We start from the raw sequence: 26,306 nt of genomic DNA, 5'->3' as shown, positions 1-26,306 counted from the left end.
CGTCTACTTCTATTTCAGCTAATAGCAATGTCAAGTGTTTTCCAGCTTTTCTCAGTTTCCCACTATAAGAAACATGTATGAAACACCTATGAACATCATGCCCGTTATACACACCTGTGTACAGCTGAAACAAGTTTCTCAAAACAGCACTCCCTCTAGCACATGCGATGTGCTTGTATATTTCTTAGTCTATATTGATTTGATTTTTAAGTGCTAGTTGTGAGCCCCAGAATCGATCTCACATCCCACAGATGGGTTGCAACCTGCAATTGGAAAATCCCTGGCTGCATTCTAAATAGCAGCAGACTAGAACAGGATGCCTCCAGGGGTCGTTGGGTGCCGCACGCGGCTACCTTGGAGTTTTGTGGTTTTTGCCTCTGCAGCCTTTCCTAAAAGTGGCCTGCCCTCCAGCCCCATCGTCCTTCCCCTGGAAAATTTTAGCAACGGCTAATAATTATAAAAGCAGATAGTGTCATTTAAATACCTACTGTTGGGAGTCTTTTACATGTATCAACTCAGCCCACACAACAATCTGAGGGGGTTGGTACTATATCATTCCCACTTCACAGATGAGGAAACTGAGGCCCAGAGAGGTTAAGTCACTTGCCCAAGGTCACACAGCTAGTGAGTGGCAGAGCCAGGGTTTGGCTCCAGGCTCTGCCTCCACAGCCCCCCACCCTTAACTGCCCACTGCTTCTCCAGGGAGCTCTCGAACTTCTCCCCCTGCCTCCATCATCTCTCTCTCCCATGCAGGGAGAATGGCATTCCCCAAATGAACATCTGACTCCGAGGCTTCCCTACTTAAATCCCCTAAAGCTTGTTCCCCATTGTATTCAGAATTGGGCCATGCAGCGGAGTTGGCCACCCTGGCCCCTCTGGAACTTTCTGACTCACCCACTCCGTCCCCAGCACGGTGATATCCTCTGTGTTCTCCCACACCTCTGTGCTATGGACCATGCTGTCAGCCACGCCTCACACGCCCCTCCCAACAACGCCCAACTCACATGGCCTCAGCTCTCTGTAGCTCTCCTCAACTCCCCCAGCCCCCTGAACACACAGCATGGGGGAATCCCACACTCCCCCATGGCACCCCACATCCAGGTTTAGAGTTACTTGTTTCTTATCATCTCCCCCATCTGCATAAGAGCTCCAGACCCCAGGAGCCCTGCACCAGCCAACTCCTGTCCTCAGGCTGTGGCCTGGCGCTGAGGTCCTCAGGCACAAGAGCTTCCAGCAAGTGTGCAGCCCCCACCCCCACATCCCTGCACGCCCCAGGCCCCGCAGTCACTCCATGCACCATGAACTTAGGATCTCTCTAACCCTCCTGACTGGGCTCTCCCAGGCCCGCCCTATACTGTCTTTGCCCAGCTGCAGCTGCTGCTGAGTTCCCACAGCTCTGCAGGCCAGGAAACAGGGACTGGAAAGGAGAAGGAAACGATACCTGGCTGGCCAGCTCCCCCTGCAGCGCCGCCAGCTTCTCCTGGGCCTGGAGCCAGGCGCTTCTCTCCTGGGCCACGTGGGTGCTCAGCTGGTCCACCTTCCGGAGGAGTTTCCTCTCTGACAGCTCCAGCTCCTGAATTCTGCAGCATGAAAAGCAGGGAGGCACTTGCTCAGGGTGCAGTCAACATGGCCTAGGGCTTTTGCAGACACCAGGGCCAAACTATTATTATTATTGTTTTTGTCATTGGGCCAATGTGATGTTCTGACAAAATTACATTTTGCATAATATTCATGTATATAGTTCTAAAGATTATCTACAATACTTCAAAGATGTTATTTGAACAATTAGGTACCATGCATCAGAAATCTTCAACGTCCTCACACCGAAGCCAGTAATTGCAGATTCAGGTAATGCTAACTCAGAGCGCCTGAGCTTGAGCCATTTAGGCTAAGAGCTTTAACTTGGTGGTTTCAATGAATCCTCACATTAACAGCCTACAGGTGGGTTCTGCTACCCTTACTTCACACATGAGGAAATAGGATCAGAGGGGGCAGACTTTTGCCCAAAGTCACACAGCATTATAGAATCTAGTCGGTCTTACTTCCGGACTCAGCATTGGCAGCCTCTGCTCTGCTGTCTCCCATTTTAGCTACATTCTTATAAACCTAAGGAAATGATTAAAATTCAGAAAAAAGTTTCTGCAACTGAAAAAAATGAATCTCTGTATTACTTAGTCTTCCAGATGAGAAGCTGGAAGTGGCTTAACTGTCTATTAGGAATGGCTAAGTCACAGGAAGACTTTGCATGGTCTTGCAAATACACTGGGGCTATGTCACAAGCAGACATAGACGTAGAACCCAGACTGGATGTGAACCCTGATTGCAGCTCTGTGGGAGGGAGACACACGCAGGGTCGGGGGAGAAAGTCCGAAAAGAAAGCCCAGGCTCCCAGACCCACGGGGAGAAGAGGCACTGCAAAGACTGGCCTGTCTCCCATTGTGCCTAGTTTCCAAGTCCCCTTAATGTGTCAATCTTGCCTGTATAATAGAAACCATGATACATGTGAAGGTGCATTCACAGCCTCCATGCCTAAGCTCTACATATCCTCACTCCTTCCCCAAGTCCACGCTGGGCACCTGCACATCCAGGATAGATACTGCTGCCCTGGGTGAAGAACTAGCTTTGCCTGCTGGCTCTGCCATTCACCAGCCATGGGGTCTTAACAGGGCTAGTTCAGCACTATGACCCTCAGTAACTTTATCTATAAAATAGAGGTCATTAACCTTGTTCAGCAGGTTTTCATGAAGATTAAATTACATGATGCATTATTATTAACGATAAGGCCAAGAGTCCCTCTCCTATCCCAGTTTTCATGCCCTGAGGAAAGGTCTCAAGGGTAGCAGACGAGAGTGTGCTCTCTTTCGTGAGGATCATAATCAAGATCTTTCCAAACTGGACCACAGGAGCAGCTCCAGTTAGTCAGTCAGGCTGAGCACTTTCCGATGAGTTCTACAATATGGGGAGATTTGCTAGGAAAAGCAAAAGCCTTTCTTTCTAGTTTTGAGACAAATCTGTAACAATAAATATGAGAACAGTATTTAATTCTGATACGATTCCTAATCTTAAATGGAGCAGAAAATGACGAATTTCACTTTGGCGGGGTGAATTTTGGCCCCAAGTTTATCCAGGCCCTAATCCCTAGAACCTATGAATGTTACCTTAAAATGCAAGAGAGACTGCAGATAGGATTAAGTCAAGAATGGTGAGATGGGGATATGGACCCAGATTCACTGGCTCGTCTCTAAGACCAATCACAAGTGTCCTTGAGAGAGGGAGACAGAGAGGGTTGAACTTAGGGACGGCCGTGTGGCCACCAACGCGGGATTGCATGCAGCTGGGTCCAAAGATGGAGGCAGGGCCAGGAGCCCAGGAATGCAGCTCTAGACCAGGAGAATGGATTTCTCCTCCAGCCTCGGAGAGGGCTTGGCTCCACCGACAGCTGGACTAACTCAGGAAGACTGATTCTGACTTCTGGCTGCCAAGCTTGTGGTGATGTGTTACAGCAACCACGGGAAGCTAATACACTCACAAATATGACAGTGAAGGAACACTGTTCCCTGATTAAACCAATAACAACTGTGGATGATACTTTTACTGTGTTTTTAGTATTTTTTTTTTTTTTGAGATGGAGTTTCGTGCTTGTTGCCCAGGCTAGAGTGCAATGGCGCGATCTCGGCTCACCGCAACCTCTGCTTCCAGGGTTCAAGCGATGCTCCTGTTCAGCCTCCTGAGTAGCTGGGATTACAGGCATGTGCCACCACGCCTGGCTGATTTTGTATTTTTAGTAGAGACAGGGTTTCTCCATGTTGGTCAGGCTGGTCTTGAACTCCCGACCTCAGGTGATCGGCCCGCCTTGGCCTCCCAAAGTGCTGGGATTACAGGCGCGAGCCATTGTGCTGTAGTAGTATTGTTTTAAGGATGAATTATGTTAATACTTGTCAAGCCTGTGAACAGTGGCTTGGTACTGAACAAGTACTCAGTAAGTGCTTAGCTGTTATTAATTTTACTGCATTTAGATGGGGAATAAATATGCAAAATGATAGTGTTATGAAGACGGGAGTGGGATTTTCTTCCTCACATTTCTAACAAAGCTGTTATATTATTTTGAGAAGAAATACTTTTGTGCTTCAATTCTTTAATTAAAGTGAACCCAAGACATACTATCCAGCCTTTCCCCTGCCCCAGCTAGACCCAAACACATTGTGACATTCACCTGAAATCTGTGCTCAGAATTGTGCTTTCAGACCCTGGCCTCAGCTTTTAGCAGCCCTGGATCACTTAGTATTTCATCCCTCAGCCTCAGTTTACTCAACTGTCAAAGGAGATGATGTCACCCTATGCATCACAGGGTCTAAGAGAGCCAAGATGGGGCAAGTATGGGAGGGCCTAGCCCTGTGCCAGCTCCCTTTTCTCCTCCCCTGATCCGTCTTCTGCAAGATGGTGTACCCATCTTTAAAAAGAACAGAGGACTCAAGCCCACATTCCCCCACAGGCCGGGTCACAGAGGCCCCTCCTCCCTATGGCTCATGGTGTCCCCCTGGGAATCTCTGTCTTTCCCTCCCCCATGGAGGGGTCTCCTTTGGCTGGGGTTCCCTGCCTGTTTTCCTGGGGTCCGTTGATCTTCTGGTTTCCACCACCAACCTTTCTAGAAGATTTGAATGTACAACCCTGTATGGGCCTACGCTGCTAGTCTCTCAGGCCAGGGCCCTGCCTTCCCCAGCTCTCAGCACCCAGGACTTCTGTTACGGGCTCAACACATCCCTGCAAAGTTCCTGTGTTGAAGGCCTAACCCCCAAGTTCCTTAGAATGTGATTACATTTGGAGATAAGCCCTTTCAAAGAGGGAATTAAGTTGAAAGAAAGTCATGAGCGTGGGCCCGGATCCAATCCGACCGGGGTCCTTGTAAGAGGAGGAGATGAGGACACGGACACACACAGAGGGATGACCACGTGATGACACAGGGAGAAGGTGGAGTCCACAAGCCAAGGAGTGAGGCCTCAGGAGAAACCAACCCTGCCGACCCCCCGAGCTTGGGCTTTTGGGCTCCAGAAGTGTGAGAAAATAAGTTTTTGTTAAGTCACCCAGGTCTGCAAGTAATGCCATTTCATTATCATGTTAATGAGAAAAAAAAAGATTCCCAGCCAGGGCCACTGTGTATGTGGAGTTTGCCCCTTCTCCCCGTGTCTGCGTGGGCTTTCTCGGGGTACCCTGGTCTCCTCCCGCAGCTGTAACACGTCACCACAAGCTTGGCGGCCAGAAGTCGGAATCAGTCTTCCTGAGCTAGTCGAGCTGTCAGTGGAGCCAAGCCCTCTCCGATGCTGGAGGGGAAATCCATTTCCTGGTCTTCTCCAGGTCTAGAGCTGCATTCCTGGGCTCCTGGCCCTGCCTCCATCTTTGGAGCCAGCTGCATGCAATCCCACATTGGTGGCCACACTGCCATCCCTAGACTCAACCCTCTCTGTCTCCCTCTCTCAAGGACACTTGTGATTGGTCTTAGAGACCAGCCAGTGAATCCGGGTCCATGTCCCCATGTCACCATCCTTGACATGTCGACATAGTCCCAGCCTGCGTGAGTGTGCGTGTGGGTGTGAGTGTCCTGTTCAGACTTTGCACCCTGAGCTGCCGGGAGAGGCCCCAGCCACCTGTGACCCTGAACTGGAACAACTGGGTAAATAATCACCTTACTTGTGTTTTTTTGTCTTTCTTAAATTTAAATTTGTTTGAGCCTTTCACATTTATTTCGGTGTTTAACATTAGAAGTGTTTGGGGTCTTTATCTCAAAGTTTCGTGATGTTTTTCTGACCGGAAATATGCTGTAGGAACTTAACTCTTATTTGTATCAATTAGCCTATGGTCAAATTAGTTTTGTGGCCAGGCGTGGTGGCTCACGTCTATAATCCCAACACTTTGGGAGGCCAAGGCAGGCATATCGCTTGAGGTCAGGAGTTCGACACCTGCGTGGCCAACATGGTGAAACCCTGTCTGTACTAAAAATACAAAAATTAGCTGGGTGTGGTGATGGGCGCCTATAGTCCCAGCTACTCAGGAGGCTGAGGCAGGAGAATCACTTAAACCCAGGAGGTGGGGTTTGCAGTGAGCCGAGATTATGTCACTGCACTCCAGCCTGGGTGACAGAGTAAGACTCCATCTCAAAACAAAGCAAAATAAAAAACAAAAACAAATTGGTTTTGTTGTAGGTTGCTTCACTTAGTCACAGTTTCCAAGAGCCTATGGACAATGTTCAGTGAGGACTTACTGTGCTTTGTCATGGCAACCCAGGCAAACTAACATAGCTTTGTACATGACTCTCGGAGGGTAAGTGCGTTGCAGAATGAAGGAAAGAATGGGCAATCACATAGAGTAACAGAAGAATTTTTCTGATTTGTGAATTTCTTCATGCATAAAACTTTACCAAAAGGAAGAAAAGTAAATCACATGTGCATACACGTTCAATGGTCTGCCTTTACTAAAACAAAGGCAAGTACAAGAAAATGGGGAAGTCCCGCAAAAATCCAAGGCACGTGGCTGCTGGGATATGAGTAACCTGTCAGAATCGATCCCCGCCGTCACTGCATTGTGCTTCCATGCTGGGTTTCTCTGATCGATATGCAAGGCCCAACCTCCTTCTGCCAGTCTGGGTGTCAAGACATCGTCAGGAAAGAAGATGGGCTTTAGAGAAAGACCTGGATTCAAATGCCCCACGTTGGGACCAGGTCAGCTCCATCAGGCAAACAGAGCCTACACCAGGATGTTCTACAGAGAGAAACGAATGCAGAGAACCCATTTCAAAGACGACAGCAGAGTCCAAAGGCCAGACAGAGATGACAAGCAGCCTGGATTAGCAACTGCCGGAAGTCACTTCTGCCCCTGGGGCTGGACAGCCACACAGGGAAGAGATGATGTTACCGGGGCAGGGCGGAGCAGCCAGGCCACCCAGCGGGAGCTGGGACCACAGAGGAAGCTGAGAGCACGTCTGAGTTACAGCCACAGTGGGAGATGTCACTGTGGGAACAAGAGTGACTTTATTTTAAATGCTAATCCAGCACGTGACTCTTGACTAATCCTGAGTCCACAAATGCCTCCAAGATGTGGAGCTGATGTAGTTCTGTTTATGTAGAAACATCTATTCGTTGTGGGTTTCCTCCAAAACAACCCTTGTCATTGCAGAAACCATAGGCTGTGATGCCTGTAGCCACCCATGCAAGCCACCTAAGCAAGCAGAGCACACATGCTTTTTCCCCAGGATATAAGCCCTGGGTTGGGGGTGGAAGGTTTGCTGTGTGGACATCTACTTGTCTGGCGGCTGCCTAAAACCAAGCTTCTGTCTGCAAGTTCCCCTAAAAAAATCATCCCAAACTGACAAACTGGATTTGTCTGCCTCTTTCTTTGGTTTCTCAGTTCCTTCTGCACTTCCAGGTCACTTTGTACATAGGGCCCTTTCATGGAACAGTCACCCAGAGAAGAAGAGAGGGAGAAGACCTGGCTTCTCCCTGCCTCCCTCCGTTTCAGGGCCTCCCATTGGCTGCACCTAAATGGAAGCCTTTGAGCAGAGGAGCCCAGGCAGCGTCATCTGCAGGTACAGAGCAGAAGAAGGAGGGCGGGAGGAGCAGAAGGCAAGTGACTGCGTGGGCAGGTTACGTGCCTTTGGTGAGCCAGTTTCCCCAGCTGTGTGGTGTGATTCAACACACCACGGTGACACACTCTGATGGCCCCGGGGTTTGTGAAATACACACAGAGAGATCAAAATGGCATCGCTACCTGCTTCTCAGCCCGGACTCCGATGTCACGTACTTGTCCTCCGCTGCTGACAGCTTCTGCTCGGAGGACTCCAGCTGCCTCCTGAGCGCACCCATATCCATGTCTGGGTGACCAGCTGCTTCTTCCTGAAGACATTCCCGTTCCTCAGCACTATCTTCCATGTCCTGGAATATCCAGGATGTGTCAATCTTCAGATCAACGTTCATTATGTCGAACCCCTCACTGCTGGGGGCTCTGATGACATAGCTGAAACTCTTCTCAGTCCGTCCCTTGGCTGTTGGCTCCATCTCAGAAATATTTCATGGGGCAAGACTTAATAATAAAATTAAGTGAGTTTGCAACATTGACTTCCTGGAGATTTCAAGGTGGTGTTTGTGACTTCAGATTGTTCAGGAAAATATCCTTTGAGAAGGGCAAGAACAGGTGGATTATTCATGAGTGGGTGACTTGGGTTTCATCTGCACAAGCGTCATACAATATGAATGAAAGCCTCTCGTTTTACAAGTCAGCATGCCAGAACTCACGCAAAGCAAGAAAAAATTGCAGAAAAATCACTTGAGATGAAATGCCTAGTGATGAACACAGAGAGGAAAAATAAGACCTCCAGGTAAGGCCATCAGATGTTAGAGACTCCCAGTAGTCAATGAAGCTTATCTTTTTACCACATAATGAATAAGGTTCCACACTCCCTCTTTGAGCATAGCACGTATTTTTCAAGGACCTAGAGTTTGCTAGGGGAAGAGGACGGGAAATTTATGCTGCCCTGGGTGCCGTCTGTGCCCAGGGCAGGGGCCTCTCATGCCTTACCTAGTCCAATTCTCCCTGTGACCTTATGAGGTGGGCATTAACATGACCATTATACAGAGGTCAGATGGAGGCTCTGGAAGGTGAAGGAGCTTATCCGGGTCCCACGGGTGGGATAGGAAGTAGCAGAATCAGGATTCAAATATGGATCTGACTACCAAACTGAAGTGTGTGTGTTCTGACACAGGAGATACAGTAATAGGTGAGCAACAAGATCCCAAAAAAGGAGCAAACACATCCTTTGGGCACCCTGAGGAGGGGGAGGAAGTCTGAGGCTGAAGAGATTGTAGGAGGAATGGGGAATTACAGCAGAGAGAGGTGGTGAGGAGACTCCCCCAGGTGGGGAGCATCCTCAGGCCACAGCCCCGCACAGAGAGGCAGGACAAGTGAAGGGAACAGGAGGACCAGACTGAGCTGGCCCGGTGGACACACAGAAGGAGGAAGTGAGGAGTGTGGACAGAGGAGACTGGGTGGCATCTTCTCTCAGGCACTCAAGGACTCTGGCGTTTCTGTGGGCCCCTGGGAGAAGGGAGGTGCCTGGTCAAATGTCGTTTTGAGGATCGAGCACTCTGGGGTTTGCAGGAGCGAGATGGAGGCAACTGGACCTGTAGGAGGAGGCAGCGCCACAGGCCAGGCCTGGTGCAAAGAGGCGTCAGGACCAAGACAAATAGAAAATAAGAGGTTTCTGTCTCCCTGCTAAAAATAAGAGACGTCCCCCATCTCTTTTCTTAGAGCATCTACTTTAGAAAATTTGTAAGTTCTTTCTTTGTCTCTTTGAAATATGTGTAAATCCTTTTTAAAGCGAAATAAGCCTTTTGCCAGCTTTATGACTCAGGAATGTTTCCCTGAAGGACCTGGGCACCGCCTCTTTGAGATGTAAATTCTAAGGAAAACAGCGCCCCTAGTGTTCAGTGGGAGGAAGGAGACAAATTGGGCAGGCGCCTGGCTCCAAGATGCAAAACCAGTCACAGGAAGTGACAGAAGGGTGGAACTCAGGTGCAGAAGTTTTTTTTTCCTTTGTATAAAACAAATTAATGAACACAGAGGGTTGCCCTCGTTGCCAGGTGAGTTTAGGATGAACCATGTGAAACAATAACGCTATCAAGTCCTTTTCCATAGGGATGAGAGAGGATGTGTGCATGGATTGTGCCTGCCTGGCTATATAAAAGGGCGAAACTTCTTTCTGTCTTTGCAATCTCTCAGTGGGTTGCCTGTAATGCATCTCATATCTTGGTTTAATGCTTATTCAGTAATAAACCTTTTTTTTCTTTTCTTTGTGATGAGGTTTTCTGCGCTGGGAGAAGCTTTTCTCTTTAATCATATTTTCCCAACAGTGGCCAATATCTTGTTGGCCACAAGGGGTTTCCGTGGACCTGGGGCAGTTGGAGGCGGGGGACGGGGGTGCAGTGGAGCCACTCAGATCCCAGGCGCTGGGACCAGGCTGCCTGGGTTCCAGGCCTGTCTCCATTGCTTCTCAGATGTGATTTTGGACAAATTACTTAACTTCTCAAAAAAAGGAGGGTAAAAATCGTGCCTAAGTGAAGAGCTGTTCAGGAATAAATGAGTCAATTCCTGCAAAGCCCTTAGCAGAGCACCTGGCACACACTAAATACAGCATGCTGTCTGCTGGGTGGGGGCAGACGCAACACTGTCCAGCCGTGTCCAGCTTTCACGCCTACTTGCCACATGATCCTAGGCAAGTGACTCGGCCCCTTGCAAAATGAAACTGACAGCAGTCCCCGCTCCCTGCTGTGGCAATGACTAACTGAGCTCTGGGGTGGTGGTGGGGGGTGGTGGCTGGTCCTGTACCTGCACCGCACCATAAGCCTCCAGGAACATCAGCCAGGAGGAGCCAGTGCAGACCAGGAGGACTGAGTGACAGCTGAAGGCAACAGCAAGAGACTAAAAAATTACCCCAGGCCCACCAAGGAGGAGGAGCTGTTCCAGCCCTTCCTTGGGAGCAGCCCTGAGGGAGGGTACCTCCTTCCTTCTCGCCTAAAGACAGGGAAGCAGGCAAGGCCTCTCCTGGGAAAGTGTTCTCAGGCTTTTTAGGTAAGTGACAGAGGCTCTTGGGGGAAGAAGAAGGTCAAACAGAGAAAATCGTGGCCTGCCCATGGTTTACCAACATCTGTGGTAGCCTGGGGTGGAGATCTGAGCCTGCAGGCTCCTCAGAAGCGGCAGGGCCTCGGCAGGAGAAGGGGACAGATTGATGTGCAGATGTAAGGATGGGGTTCTGCCCCTTGGGATCCTTAGGGAGGTTCCCTGAAACTGAGGGTGGTAACAGGGAGGACACAGGCCATGGAAGAAATCAAAAGTCCCCGTTTCTGCTGGAACAACAGCCCCTGAGAGCTGGGGGGAGGCTGGGAGGAACGGAGGGAGGTCTGGCCGTGTGAAGACCTGGGCTCCACCCTACTTCAGAGCCGGAATCTGGGGCATAGAGAAGGGCCCTACAGAAGGCCCCAAGAGTCCAGACAACCGGGCGGGGTGGGAAAAGAACCCCACAACGGCACATTTGCTATTTCCCACCCAATTTGGCAGACCCCTGGCAAACCCTGTTTAAATGTGAGAACATAACCAAATATCAAACTGGCCATTGTTTGTCCTGGGAGTGTCAGGCAGGGTCGCTACTGGTTACAGAGGGGTTATGGCAGGCGAGGGAGAAGCAGGGGCCACAGTCCTGGATGCTCCCGGCAGATAGAGGAGCAGCGGATGGGGGCAGATGTTGAATTTGCTTGGGAAGGATAGGGAAGCCGGAGCTGAAGCGGGGCGTGCAACCAGCCAGGGTGAGCCTTGCTCCTGACTGGGGGAGGAGTCCACCTGCCCACATGTTTGTATTCCTTCCCTCCCCTCTGGGCCCAGCACCGAGCTGGAGCCAGGCTGCGTAGGATCTCACACCCTTGAGCGTGAGCTGACTCCCAGGGCATCCGTGTGAAGCACAAAGCTCATTTCACCTAAGGTGCTCGGCACGGGCACTGTGCACTTCAGCCAAAACACCTGCGGCCAGCTGGAGATCTGGAAGGGAAGTGGGGTTTGGCAAGAAAAGCCTTGCACCCATGGGGGAACGACCTCCCAGTTTGCCTAGAACCTCCTCCATTTTAAAACAGGAAGTCCTCTGTTCCCGGAAACCCCCGCCATCCTGGATAAATCAGCATGGCTTGTCCCTGCACAGCTGGTCTCCCGGCCCCAGCCCTGGCCTCGGCTCCTCAACCCCCAGAACGCTGTCTGATCCCTCGACTTCTGTGCCCCAGCTCATCCCTAGTTGCCTTTGGCCTACAGAGGATTGAGGTGTAAGAGAGAGAGGCGGAAACCTATGTTTGTACCACGGACGTCTCTGTGCCAGGAACATTCAGGGCTGGCTCTCTGCTAAACCTCCCAGCTGACCTGTGAGCAGGGCTGCGCTAAAGTGTGGAGCCACACTTCTCCTTTCTACCTGAGGAAGTGACCTTGGGTTCCCCCAGCTTTGTAACTCTGCTGCCCTGGAAAGCACATATGTGTTACTATGCAACAACATCCAAAGCCCTGGCAGATGCGCCTGACCTGGGCACAGGGCTGTGGATGAGGGGTGAGTGCACTGGGGCGCAGCACAGCTCTGACCTGGGCACAGGGCTGTGGATGAGGGGTGAGTGCACCGGGGCGCAGCACAGCTCTGAGGCTCCCTGCATACTGGGGTCCTTGCAACCAGGACTGTGCCTAGCAGGGAGCCGGGAAGCCACGGCTGGGACTGTGACAAGAAATGCTGGTTCCTAACAGGGACTCTGGATTTTTATGCAGGGAAACCCCCGTACCTGCCAGTGTGAGCCTCATGCTTCCTTCTGCGCCGCCTCCCGGAGGGCCAAAGAGAACGGGTCCTGGCCCCGGGCCGGCCGTATGGACTCCTCTGAGGACAACTCCCAAGGAGAGAATAGCAGATGCTATGTCTCCCACCAGCAGCCACGGTGGCCTGTGGGAGCCTGCAGGTCTAACCGTCCAGCTCAGACCTCTCCCAAGGCCACGCATGGGAACTATCACTACCATTCCTCAGAGCGGCAAGGACATTGCCAATGCAATGCAGCAGGAAGAGGCCGGGCTGGCAGGGACAAATAGGTCTGACTTCAAAGCCAAGGCCATTTCGGTCGCATGATCTGAGTGGGAGGGCCCAGCAGACACAGACACTACCCTTCACCCGCTGAAGGACGGGGACAGGCAGGCATGAGGACCGCACTCCTGCAGCGGCTGCAAGGGTGCTGGACCGACATTCCAGAGACCTACGGGTGCCCCTAGACTTCTGCCCACAGAAGTTAGCACAGCAACACTTCCTGTGCTTCCTGGCCAGAAAGAGTAAGCGTGCCTTTGTTTTCACTCACTGAGTGACCCCACACTCCCATCGCCCCCTGGGCTGCTAGGATGCCTGTGTTTTCAACCGACATCAGTCTGTTCGTATTTCATCACCAAGTGTTGGTAAGTCACAGAGGCTGAGCCAGTGGGTGCTTTGGGGTTTTGACTTCAAAAGAGAATGGGTAATACTGGGCCATCCTGGTGCATGTCTGCTTAGAGATGGATCCTGGGATGTGGTGTGAGCAGCCCTCCCCGGCTGGCAGGGCCCCTTCTGTGCAGGGTACTGTGTCCTTCTCCATCTGTGGATCTGGCCTTCTGAGGACTTCTAGCTCCTCTGTCGCCCTCACCCCATGAGTTCCCTCAACTGCCTAAATTTCAGTCATTTCCCTTTTGTCCAAAGGTCCTCCTCACCAGAGACCACAGAACCACTCCTTCTACCTGATGAGCACGGCCTGAGCCCATCCACCTGCAGCCAGCTGAGGATGGTCAGGCCTGGCCTTCAGCCAGCTCTTCCCATGCAGACACAGCCAGCCTCCTCGTCACATTCAGTCTTCTATTTCACTTCATCTATTCTAATTCCAAATGTCTTCCTGTGCAGAAGTTTGGGAGAGGCATCCTGTGAGCAGGTGGCTTCTTCTGGAGATGCCTCCACCCCACCCAGCCTAGAATAACAACAGGAACATCATCAGAAAGGAACTTGGGGAATTTCCTCCTGGGCTGACCGTCCCCAGCTGGCATCCAGCTCTCTGTGGCTGCTCCACTCCATCCACTCTCCAGCAAGGTCTCCAACACCCTGACAGCTCTCCCAGCTCCATCCAGGGGTGGCCTCCAAAGGCAGGAAGATCTCACTTCCTCCCCGCGGTGGTGACAGCAGGACCTGGTCTTGAGACCACTATGCAAATAACCTAGTTCCTGCAGGTGCTTCAGCATCTCTTCCTTGGCAGCCCCTTGCAAATTATGATCAAGATGCAACGCAGGCCCAAGTGTGGCCTGGTTGGTGGTCACGTCTGCTCTATCAGTCCTCAGTCCACCAGGTTCCAGGGACAATCATGCTCTGGGACTTTTGCCGTGTCACGCCCACAAGAGTGACAGAGCCCTCGGCCTCCCTTCAGAAATCTGGGGTCCCTGAGGTCGGCTTCTCCATGATGGGCAAGGCTCCAGCCCCTCATCAGAGTCCTGCCCTCTCTCTCTGGCTGCCAGCTGCTACATCCAGCTGTGCACAGATTCAGAGGTTTTGCTGACCAGGACTTGAACTGGGGTTCACATTACAAGGACACTTGCAAGTCGCTCCGGCAGACAAACTCCAGGACGAACACAGCACGGTTCGTGGAGATTTATGTACACAGGGCAGAGACGGCACCCACCCGGGTCCAGCTGGACACGCACACTGCGGCCTGGGGAGGTATCTGGTGTGGGGACGAGGACTCGGGCCTGTCCCCAGACAGTGCGGTGGCTGCCGATCCCTTGGTTTCTGGTAATTGCACTTAGTTTCCTGGCATTCAGGTCTCTGCCCCCTTGGGCCTTCAAGGTGCCAGAGCTGGGACATGGATGTGGTTCCAAGTTTGACAAAATCCCCATCGTCCCTGCAGAGTCCTTATGGCTTGGGCTGGCCAGGACCCAGCCGTGCGTCCAAAGGCTTCCCCTTAAAGCTATTGTCAAATATACATAAATTCTGTTTGCAGTCTCTGGACTTTGAATAGCTTGTTTCGCTGTTGAATTTGGTTTGAGTGGGGTTGGGGTTGCCGTAGGGACTCAGTTTATTCCATAAACTCTTTTCCTATCCTGTAAGAGTAAAACATAATTTGAAACGACACAAGAACCAAGGGTTAAAATGGCTGGAGGACCTCTTGGCTTTATCCGCCCCCTGCTCCCACAGCTGAGCCCTGAGGGACCTTCCCCTACAATCCAGGAGAAGCAGCAGCAGCAGGATCAGATCCCCCATCCCCCAATACCCACCCACCCCTGTGGCCACCCCCAGCTCTGCTCAGATGGGACTGTCAGCTGTCCTCTAAGACCTGAGATCCTTCCTTTACTCAGTCCATAAACATTGAATGAATATCGACCATGTGTCCAGCACTGTTCCAGACACTTGGGTACAGAAGGTACCAGACCAAAGCCCTTGTGGACTGGGGTCAGCCTCAGGGACGCCTATGAGGACATCAGGCAGGGCCTTGGCCTCAGAGCTCAGCCTAAGGGGTCCAGGTAGCTAGTGGGTGCTGCAGGCATCCCCGGAATCCAGAGGGCCCTCAGCCTGGGCTGGATTCTAAGACAGAACTCTAGAGTCTAGGGGTCCTGGCAGCCCCCGGCTCTGAAATGGTCACTCTCAGGGAGAATGTGCAAGGATCCAGGTGTCTAAGGTGGGAGCTGGGTCTTGGGGACACACAGGGCTCAGTGGTCAGAGGAGGACCAGATGCTGAGATGGTCTTGTTCCAGAGGTCCCTGAGCATGGCACAGGTGTCACAACCCAGCACAGGACAGGGGTGAGAGGGGTAGGGAGCTGGGTGGCTTCTTACACAGGCTCCCTGGGCACTTTGCACGTAAGTGGTAGTCTAGGCTCATGAGCCGTTTGTCCAGCAACCTCCTGCTCCTGCAGCCCTTGGCCCTGGAAGCCAAAGACCCTGGACCCTACAGAGGACTTACTGGTCCACACGGCAACAGAGAGCACCAGGGACTGACGCCAGACTGGAGAGAACCTTTGGAATAAAACACAGTCCCCCTTTGTGGATGAAACTCCACAGAGGAGTTTCTTATTCACCGTGAGCATCCCTGATCCCCCTCCTCAGGGCGGGTCTCCTCTGGTGACCCAGACCCATAAGCTGAGGCATCCAGCACAAGGCCACCTTCCACGGTGCCTCATCTCTCAAGGAGCGTGACAGGGACTGGGAGGACTCATGTTTGAGAGAATCATCACTCTCATCTGCGGAAAGGAAAGGATACCAACACAAGGCCACCTTCCACGGTGCCTCATCTCTCAAGGAGCGTGACAGTCAGGGACTGGGAGGACCCCTGTTTGAGAGAATCGTCACTGTCATCTGCGGAAAGGAGAGGATACTAACACAAGGCCACCTTCCACGGTGCCTCATCTCTCAAGGGGCGTGACAGTCAGGGACTGGGAGGACTCATGTTTGAGAGAATCGTCACTGTCATCTGTGGAAAGGAGAGGAGATACCAACACAAGGCCACCTTCCACGGTGCCTCATCTCTCAAGGGGCGTGACAGTCAGGGACTGGGAGGACCCCTGTTTGACAGAATCATCACTGTCATCTGCGGAAAGGAGAGGATATACCAACACAAGGCCACCTTCCACGGTGCCTCATCTCTCAAGGGGCGTGACAGTCAGGGACTGGGAGGACCCCTGTTTGAGAGAATCGTCACTGTCATCTGCGGAAAGGAGAGGATATACCAACACAAGGCCACCTTCCACGGTGCCTCATCTCTCAAGGGGCGTGACAGTCAGGGACTGGGAGGACTCATGTTTGAGAGAATCGTCACTGTCGTCTGCGGAAAGGAGAGGAGATACCAACACAAGGCCACCTTCCACGGTGCCTCATCTCTCAAGGGGCGTGACAGTCAGGGACTGGGAGGACTCATGTTTGAGAGAATCGTCACTGTCATCTGCGGAAGGAGAGGAGATACCAACACAAGGCCACCTTCCACGGTGCCTCATCTCTCAACGGGCGTGACAGTCAGGGACTGGGAGGACTCATGTTTGAGAGAATCGTCACTGTCATCTGCGGAAAGGAGAGGAGATACCAACACAAGGCCACCTTCCACGGTGCCTCATCTCTCAAGGGGCGTGACAGTCAGGGACTGGGAGGACTCATGTTTGAGAGAATCGTCACTGTCGTCTGCGGAAAGGAGAGGAGATACCAACACAAGGCCACCTTCCACGGTGCCTCATCTCTCAAGGGGCGTGACAGTCAGGGACTGGGAGGACTCATGTTTGAGAGAATCGTCACTGTCGTCTGCGGAAAGGAGAGGAGATACCAACACAAGGCCACCTTCCACGGTGCCTCATCTCTCAAGGGGCGTGACAGTCAGGGACTGGGAGGACTCATGTTTGAGAGAATCGTCACTGTCGTCTGCGGAAAGGAGAGGAGATACCAACACAAGGCCACCTTCCACGGTGCCTCATCTCTCAAGGGGCGTGACAGTCAGGGACTGGGAGGACTCATGTTTGAGAGAATCGTCACTGTCGTCTGCGGAAAGGAGAGGAGATACCAACACAAGGCCACCTTCCACGGTGCCTCATCTCTCAAGGGGCGTGACAGTCAGGGACTGGGAGGACTCATGTTTGAGAGAATCGTCACTGTCATCTGCGGAAAGGAGAGGAGATACCAACACAAGGCCACCTTCCACGGTGCCTCATCTCTCAAGGGGCGTGACAGTCAGGGACTGGGAGGACCCCCGTTTGAGAGAATCGTCACTGTCATCTGCGGAAAGGAGAGGATATACCAACACAAGGCCACCTTCCACGGTGCCTCATCTCTCAAGGGGCGTGACAGTCAGGGACTGGGAGGACTCATGTTTGACAGAATCGTCACTGTCATCTGCGGAAAGGAGAGGAGATACCAACACAAGGCCACCTTCCACGGTGCCTCATCTCTCAAGGGGCGTGACAGTCAGGGACTGGGAGGACTCATGTTTGAGAGAATCGTCACTGTCGTCTGCGGAAAGGAGAGGAGATACCAACACAAGGCCACCTTCCACGGTGCCTCATCTCTCAAGGGGCGTGACAGTCAGGGACTGGGAGGACTCATGTTTGAGAGAATCGTCACTGTCGTCTGCGGAAAGGAGAGGATATACCAACACAAGGCCACCTTCCACGGAGCCTCATCTCTCAAGGGGCGTGACAGTCAGGGACTGGGAGGACTCATGTTTGACAGAATCGTCACTGTCATCTGCGGAAAGGAAAGGATATACCAACACAAGGCCACCTTCCACGGTGCCTCATCTCTCAAGGGGCGTGACAGTCAGGGACTGGGAGGACTCGTGTTTGAGAGAATCGTCACTGTCATCTGCGGAAGGAGAGGAGATACCAACACAAGGCCACCTTCCACGGTGCCTCATCTCTCAAGGGGCGTGACAGTCAGGGACTGGGAGGACTCATGTTTGACAGAATCGTCACTGTCATCTGCGGAAAGGAGAGGAGATACCAACACAAGGCCACCTTCCACGGTGCCTCATCTCTCAAGGGGCGTGACAGTCAGGGACTGGGAGGACTCATGTTTGACAGAATCGTCACTGTCATCTGCGGAAGGAGAGGAGATACCAACACAAGGCCACCTTCCACGGTGCCTCATCTCTCAAGGGGCGTGACAGTCAGGGACTGGGAGGACTCATGTTTGAGAGAATCGTCACTGTCATCTGCGGAAGGAGAGGAGATACCAACACAAGGCCACCTTCCACGGTGCCTCATCTCTCAAGGGGCGTGACAGTCAGGGACTGGGAGGACTCATGTTTGAGAGAATCGTCACTGTCATCTGCGGAAAGGAGAGGAGATACCAACACAAGGCCACCTTCCACGGTGCCTCATCTCTCAAGGGGCGTGACAGTCAGGGACTGGGAGGACTCATGTTTGAGAGAATCGTCACTGTCATCTGCGGAAAGGAGAGGAGATACCAACACAAGGCCACCTTCCACGGTGCCTCATCTCTCAAGGGGCGTGACAGTCAGGGACTGGGAGGACTCATGTTTGAGAGAATCGTCACTGTCATCTGCGGAAGGAGAGGAGATACCAACACAAGGCCACCTTCCACGGTGCCTCATCTCTCAAGGGGCGTGACAGTCAGGGACTGGGAGGACTCATGTTTGACAGAATCGTCACTGTCATCTGCGGAAAGGAGAGGAGATACCAACACAAGGCCACCTTCCACGGTGCCTCATCTCTCAAGGGGCGTGACAGTCAGGGACTGGGAGGACTCATGTTTGAGAGAATCGTCACTGTCATCTGCGGAAAGGAGAGGAGATACCAACACAAGGCCACCTTCCACGGTGCCTCATCTCTCAAGGGGCGTGACAGTCAGGGACTGGGAGGACTCATGTTTGACAGAATCGTCACTGTCATCTGCGGAAAGGAGAGGAGATACCAACACAAGGCCACCTTCCACGGTGCCTCATCTCTCAAGGGGCGTGACAGTCAGGGACTGGGAGGACTCATGTTTGAGAGAATCGTCACTGTCATCTGCGGAAAGGAGAGGAGATACCAACACAAGGCCACCTTCCACGGTGCCTCATCTCTCAAGGGGCGTGACAGTCAGGGACTGGGAGGACTCATGTTTGAGAGAATCGTCACTGTCATCTGCGGAAAGGAGAGGAGATACCAACACAAGGCCACCTTCCACGGTGCCTCATCTCTCAAGGGGCGTGACAGTCAGGGACTGGGAGGACTCATGTTTGAGAGAATCGTCACTGTCATCTGCGGAAAGGAGAGGAGATACCAACACAAGGCCACCTTCCACGGTGCCTCATCTCTCAAGGGGCGTGACAGTCAGGGACTGGGAGGACTCATGTTTGAGAGAATCGTCACTGTCATCTGCGGAAGGAGAGGAGATACCAACACAAGGCCACCTTCCACGGTGCCTCATCTCTCAAGGGGCGTGACAGTCAGGGACTGGGAGGACTCATGTTTGACAGAATCGTCACTGTCATCTGCGGAAAGGAGAGGAGATACCAACACAAGGCCACCTTCCACGGTGCCTCATCTCTCCAGGGGCGTGACAGTCAGGGACTGGGAGGACTCATGTTTGAGAGAATCGTCACTGTCATCTGCAGAAGGAGAGGAGATACCAACACAAGGCCACCTTCCACGGTGCCTCATCTCTCAAGGGGCGTGACAGTCAGGGACTGGGAGGACTCATGTTTGAGAGAATCGTCACTGTCATCTGCGGAAAGGAGAGGAGATACCAACACAAGGCCACCTTCCACGGTGCCTCATCTCTCAAGGGGCGTGACAGTCAGGGACTGGGAGGACTCATGTTTGAGAGAATCGTCACTGTCATCTGCGGAAAGGAGAGGAGATACCAACACAAGGCCACCTTCCACGGTGCCTCATCTCTCAAGGGGCGTGACAGTCAGGGACTGGGAGGACTCATGTTTGAGAGAATCGTCACTGTCATCTGCGGAAAGGAGAGGAGATACCAACACAAGGCCACCTTCCACGGTGCCTCATCTCTCAAGGGGCGTGACAGTCAGGGACTGGGAGGACTCATGTTTGAGAGAATCGTCACTGTCATCTGCGGAAGGAGAGGAGATACCAACACAAGGCCACCTTCCACGGTGCCTCATCTCTCAAGGGGCGTGACAGTCAGGGACTGGGAGGACTCATGTTTGACAGAATCGTCACTGTCATCTGCGGAAAGGAGAGGAGATACCAACACAAGGCCACCTTCCACGGTGCCTCATCTCTTAAGGGGCGTGACAGTCAGGGACTGGGAGGACTCATGTTTGAGAGAATCGTCACTGTCATCTGCGGAAGGAGAGGAGATACCAACACAAGGCCACCTTCCACGGTGCCTCATCTCTCAAGGGGCGTGACAGTCAGGGACTGGGAGGACTCATGTTTGAGAGAATCGTCACTGTCATCTGCGGAAAGGAGAGGAGATACCAATACAAGGCCACCTTCCACGGTGCCTCATCTCTCAAGGGGCGTGACAGTCAGGGACTGGGAGGACTCATGTTTGAGAGAATCGTCACTGTCGTCTGCGGAAAGGAGAGGAGATACCAACACAAGGCCACCTTCCACGGTGCCTCATCTCTCAAGGGGCGTGACAGTCAGGGACTGGGAGGACTCATGTTTGAGAGAATCGTCACTGTCATCTGCGGAAAGGAGAGGAGATACCAACACAAGGCCACCTTCCACGGTGCCTCATCTCTCAAGGGGCGTGACAGTCAGGGACTGGGAGGACTCATGTTTGAGAGAATCGTCACTGTCATCTGCGGAAAGGAGAGGAGATACCAACACAAGGCCACCTTCCACGGTGCCTCATCTCTCAAGGGGCGTGACAGTCAGGGACTGGGAGGACTCATGTTTGAGAGAATCGTCACTGTCATCTGCGGAAAGGAGAGGAGATACCAACCCGATTTCTCGGCTCACTGAAGTCATCAAGGCCAGAGAATGAATGCTAGCGAGAAAAACAAAAAAAGGAACAAAAACTATAAAATAACACCAAAAGAAAACGAGGAAAAGAGAAGAAAAAGAAAAGAAAACAGATGTAAGATATGTAGTATGGAACTCAATGGCAGCATTTTACAAGAACTATGACACTGAGTTGTTGGGTTCGGAAAGAGAAATGGGAAGTTAACAGGCTTTAGGAAGTGATCTCCCCTGGGAACGCATCCTGGGCTCTTCCACGCTCAGGGTGGATTATCCCGACCCGCTCCCCAAACACGGGGCTAACTCAGTCAGGGGAGATTGACACTCTGGACCGGGACAGGATTTTTGGTGCTGTGATGTGGCCTTCATGCAGAACTTGGGCAGGCCGGTATAAATAGAGGAAGGCCCAGCCAACAGTCACGGTCAGCGGCTCCCACCAAGAGACGGGGGCATGATGTGTGCACCAAAGATCAGGGTAAATTCCACACAAGGTCACCCAGTCCAACTTGCAGACAAGTAGAGCCCTTCTGCCTACACCACGCTTGCCCAACCCTCTACCCGTAGGCCCCATGTGGCCCACGGCAGCTTTAAACGTGGCCCAACACAAATGTAAACTTTCTTAAAACATTATGAAATTTCTTCGCTTTTTTTTTTTTTAAGCTCACCAGCTATTTTTAGTGTTAGTGTAATTTATGTGTGGCCCAAGACAGTTCTTTTTCCAATGTGGCCCAGGGAAGTCAAAGGATTGGACACCCCGGCCCTACACCATCTTTACCAGGGTTCTTTCTTCCAAGAGAGTCACCATTAAAAATCTTTCATGCCACTTGATTAGTCTACTTATAGAGAAAAAAAAATCAGGGAAAAATGGTCTTAACGGGAGGAAACATTAAACACGTTGGCTTAAAAGTAGAATTTTTTTCTTACCCTGCTCAGGACTTGTTTTGTTCAAAAAGAGTTGCAAGTCATTGGGGGAAACATATCTGAACATCAACTGGGGCTTTTGAAAACAATCCTTGAGTTCTTTTCCCCCCTAAAACAAGGTAATATCTCCCTATATCATTTATTGGAAAAGTACAAACTAACAGCCATCAACTTCTAAACAAGGTGTAGGATCATTGGAAGTCAGAGCTAGAAGGGGCCTTGGAAGTCACCCAGCCCTTCATCTTCCACATGGGGAAACTGAGGCCTGGGGAGAGGGAAGGATTCATTAAGACCATCTAGTGGGGGTGTGGCAGGAAAGAGTTTCTGGCAATGATGAAGGGACCGAGGAACCAGGGATAGTGGTGGCTGGAGCTATTTCCATAGTCACAGGCCCCAATGCCTATAAGGAAATGAAGGTGGCATGAGGCATCTTGGAAGGTTTCCAGCCCTACAGGCCTCGTCAGGCGTCCATGCTGGCCAGTCCCTCCTGCTCTACATGCCAGCTTCTGCAACTCCCTTCTGTGGCAAAAGGAGAAAGACCAGTCCCCAAACATTGGCTTTGAGAAAAGAGTCAAAAAAAGAGCCAGAAAGACGATTCCAACATTTCCCAGGTATGCTCACTGCCGAGGATATAGTGAGTGTTATTTTAAGTGCGCGCTCATTCCACCTGACCTTTAACATTTTAATCAGCAAGGATGACCTTGGGCATGTTTTAAGCCTTTCTTTTATCATATCTGGCTCTGTGACCCATTTTACCAACAGAAGTGGTAGAGCTACCTGGGAGATGGGAAGAACCGGTGCTGCCAGTCCACACGCCTTGCCTGGGCCCTGGGCTGCAAACTTTCATATCCTCAACCTAATTTCATCCCTACATCCACCCTCAGAGACAGAGCACCATTCCTAGCAGTACATGAGAACACCAAGGCCTGGGGCAGAAGGGTGAATTCCGTGGGGCAGAGGGGTGAATTTCCCAGGCTCTCTGGGCCCACCTGGGCAAGGCCAGAGGAGAGCCCAGGCTCATCTATCTACAAAGCCAGCTCATCCCTCAAGCAATTCTTAAATTCAATTGTACTTGAGACCCCTTTGGTTTCTCAAAATATCCTTGGGAGGCTGGTAGGCCTGGGCATCTGGCAGACGGGGACTCTAGGAATCAGCTAAAACTGGGGTTCCCATGAGGGCAATAAGGGAAATGGCAGGCGAGCCCTGCCCCCACCACTGTGCACAGATCCTCGGTCCACTTGCGACCTGGCAGGGCCCTGTGCCTCCAGCAGAGATGGGAAGGTGATTTCATCCACATGGAGCCGACTCTCATGAGAGAAGGGAAAGGAAACATCTGAAATGGAGGTGGAATCTTAAGAGCTGCCCCATCTCTCTGGGCACATGGTTTGATTCCCTACAGGACTGGAAAGGCTGTCATCCCATTTTTGGACAGCCCTGGAATCTGCCTTCCAGAGATTTCTGCCTTGGTTTGTCTCTGAAATGAGTCAGCTTCCTCTCTCACAAGACCGGCCTCAGACACATGAAGCCCAGAGATGCCAGAGATGCCCTTGCTACCTCCTCTTCCCAGGGCTGATCCCACAGTGCCCTCTGAGATTCAGGTGGGACCCCCTCTTCGAACACAGGCATGCCGGCCCCAGACTTCCTGGATGGGTTCAGCGGCTCTTCATCTTGTTGCCACACTTGAACTTACCTCTGTGACATAAAATAGGCAATTATTGTTTTTCTGCCCTAATCTAGAATCATTTGCTTACTCATCCACAAACATTTGATGATACCCTATCCTGTGGCAAGAACTGTCTTGAATGAAGAGATGAATACCACATGGTCCCTGTCCTCAAGGATTCACAGACATCAGGGGGAAGAAGATGAAGGGCAATGCCATGATAAAACTGCTTTGTGTGTGTCCTGAGCCAGACTCATGTGTCTGTCTGGACCAATGTCATATGGAGGGGCAGGATGGGATGTCTATGACGTCCATGGAGATCCCGGCCTTCCCTTCCTAACTGTGGGACCATGGACAGGTGTCCTAATCTATCTCTGCCTCACTTTCCACACCCATAAAATGGGCATCACGGTAAATGGGCTGGTGGAACATACCCAAAGCCCAGTGAGATGCCAGCCTCATGTCCTCTGGGATGGGAGAGGCTGCATCTTCCAAGAACATGTGACTGGTTTGGAGCACATAGAAGGTATTTAAAAAGTGAATGAGTCCATGGAGGAGAACCTGTGTCTGTGGTTAGGGGGATGCCACTGACCTCATCGGGCTAACGTGCTTCACCTCTTTCCTAGTGAGACAGCAGGGGAGGGATTCAGGGGAAAGTCTTTTGTGAAAAAGACACACAGAGTTGGCCCCGGCCTGCAGAATTTTTGACAGCCATTGAGAAGGAAATGCCTTTACCAGAAAGGAATTTTGAGGAACTACCGATTTCCATGAGGTGCTGATTTAGGGGAAGAAGGGCACAGAAAGGAGGGCTGGAGACAGAGTCTATGCTTTGGACGTTATGAAATAAAATGATTCCGCACTAACATTTCATGGAAAGAAACCTGGGGACGGTCTGAGATGCAGTCACCTACCTTTTCCTCCAGTTCTTTCAGGTGCCGCTTCTGAAACTCCAGTTTGTCCTCCAGTTCTCGGATTCTCTGAAATACACCAGGTTGTGTGTCAGAAAAAGTAAGTTTTCCAGGTTTAAAACCCCTGTTTTTATTTTTTATTGTGGTCTAGTACAGAAGCTGTAAAGGATACAAACACTGTGGGCAGCCTGATGAGCTCTGATACGTGCACAAGCCCGTGTCACCACCGCCCAAAGCAAGACAGAGAGCGTCCCAGCTCCCAGAAGGCCTTGGTCCCCCGGCTCAATTCCAGCTCTGCAAAGGAATTCTGTTCTGACTTCTATCGCTAATAATGGATCGTGCCTGTTCTAGAAGTTTGTGGAAATAGAATTACACAGTACACATTCTTAAGAGGGGATCTTTTAAAAATAAAACATCGAGACTGGACCAAAACATGTAGGCACCCTGAGCAGCTAATAAAGGGCATGGGTGGGATGTGACACCAAGTCACGTACTTGTCTAAGATTTATTTAACTGCAGCCTGGGGGCAGGGGGGAGGGAGGGAGAAGGGCAGAGGAGGTCAATGCTGGTGGGAGCCACTGCACCAGCATCCACCCTGCCCTCTTAGAACCCCACTCAGCACGTGGTACCAGGGTGACCGACAGACCTGGTTTGCCCAGGACTTTCCTGGTGTGAGCCCCAGGAAAACCCTCAGTCCTGGGCCAACCGGGACTCTTAGTTACCTTCCTTGGCGCTGCACCTGCAGAATTAATTCCCCAGGTGGTTTACCGATCATTCCTTCCCATCCCACACAGCATCTCCACTGAGGGAATCTGGTGAATTCCCCTGTTTCCAGATCTTCATGTGCTCACAGGGCTTCCATCCTATCGAGGGTCCCACCAAGGTGGGTACCCCTGGGGCAACTCTGCCCAGCGGACTGCTGGCCCTTGTCTGCCCTGAACGGGATAGAGACCTCGTACATTGAGACAATGCTGGGAGGCAGAAGGGTGGATGATTCCAGCCAGCAAAAATTAAACATGGGGTCACCATAGGCCTTTATTCAGGCCCAGAGAAGCCATCTCACATTCTGTAGGGCAGTGATTCTCCAGCCTGTGTCAGCAACACCCAGAGAGCCTACTCAAATGCAGATTGCCAGGCCCCGCCCACAGAGCTTCTGCCTCAGCCCAGCTGGGGTGGGACCTGAGTGAATGTTGCACTCCAGCAAGCTCCCAGGTGACGAGGACGCAGACAGTCCGGGGCCCCTGCTTTGAGAACCACCACTGTGGGCACATATAGTCACTCTGTAAATAGGGTTCCATATGCCTGGGCCTGTTCGGTCCTGGGGAGAAAGACAAAGTCTCTCCCCTTATAGTCCAGTTACGGTTCAGACAATAGCAGCATACAAATAAATAGAAGGGGCATCAGATGAATACAAACGCCATCAAGAAAACCAAGAGGGGCTGGGCACGGTGGCTCAAGCCTGTAATCCCAGCACTTTTGGAGGCTGAGGCAGGTGGATCACCTGAGGTCAGGAGTTCAAGACCAGCCTGACCAACATGGTGAAATGTCTCTACTAAAAATATAAAAATGAGCTGGGCATGGTGGTGCGCTCCCGTAGGGAGGCTGAGACAGGAGAATTGCTTGAACCTGGGAGGTGGATGTTGCAGTGAGCTGAGATCGCGCCATTGCACTCCAACCTGGGTGACACAGAGAGACTCCATCTCAATAAATAAATAAATAAAGAGGCGTGAGGAGGGGTGAGGTATCGAGCCGTGGGCTGGAAGAGATGTGGAACCTAGCAGGGACCTTCGATAGTTCACCAGATGCACAAGAGGGGAAAGGAATTCCAGGCGGAGGAAACGGC

The 26,306-nt window shown here is 51.9% G+C and overlaps 2 protein-coding genes across 4 annotated transcripts in view; both read right to left on the bottom strand.

The window, feature by feature from the left end:
* The window catches only part of C3H4orf50 (chromosome 3 C4orf50 homolog), a 96,141-nt gene extending 81,853 nt beyond the window's left edge, over window positions 1-14,288 (bottom strand). For 2 of the 3 annotated variants that reach the window (XR_008502051.1, XM_054484762.1), the window contains exons 1-3: window positions 12,348-14,288; window positions 7,759-8,160; window positions 1,442-1,580 (exon numbers count right to left, since the gene is read on the bottom strand). Coding sequence is in view for 2 of the 3 variants with exons in the window: in XM_054484762.1 (XP_054340737.1) it covers window positions 1,442-1,580; window positions 7,759-8,045 (426 nt within the window). In the remaining variant the exon portion in view is untranslated. Of the gene's footprint in view, window positions 1-1,441; window positions 1,581-7,758; window positions 8,182-12,347 lie in introns of those variants that run through there. The other variant, XM_054484763.1, reaches the window with a different exon arrangement.
* A 6,662-nt stretch (window positions 14,289-20,950) lies between these two features.
* Window positions 20,951-26,306, bottom strand: part of JAKMIP1 (janus kinase and microtubule interacting protein 1) — a 178,604-nt gene continuing 173,248 nt past the window's right edge. Inside the window, exons 20-21 of the mRNA XM_054484760.2 lie at window positions 24,467-24,532; window positions 20,951-21,030 (exon numbers count right to left, since the gene is read on the bottom strand). Coding sequence (XP_054340735.1) covers window positions 20,980-21,030; window positions 24,467-24,532 — 117 coding nt within the window. The 3' untranslated portion in view covers window positions 20,951-20,979. The remainder of the gene's footprint in view (window positions 21,031-24,466; window positions 24,533-26,306) is intronic.

This window comes from Pongo pygmaeus, chromosome 3, assembly GCF_028885625.2.
Source record: "Pongo pygmaeus isolate AG05252 chromosome 3, NHGRI_mPonPyg2-v2.0_pri, whole genome shotgun sequence".
NCBI classification, from domain to species: domain Eukaryota; kingdom Metazoa; phylum Chordata; class Mammalia; order Primates; family Hominidae; genus Pongo; species Pongo pygmaeus.
Note: the sequence above shows the minus strand (reverse complement) of the source record. Positions and strands in the feature narration are given on the sequence as shown.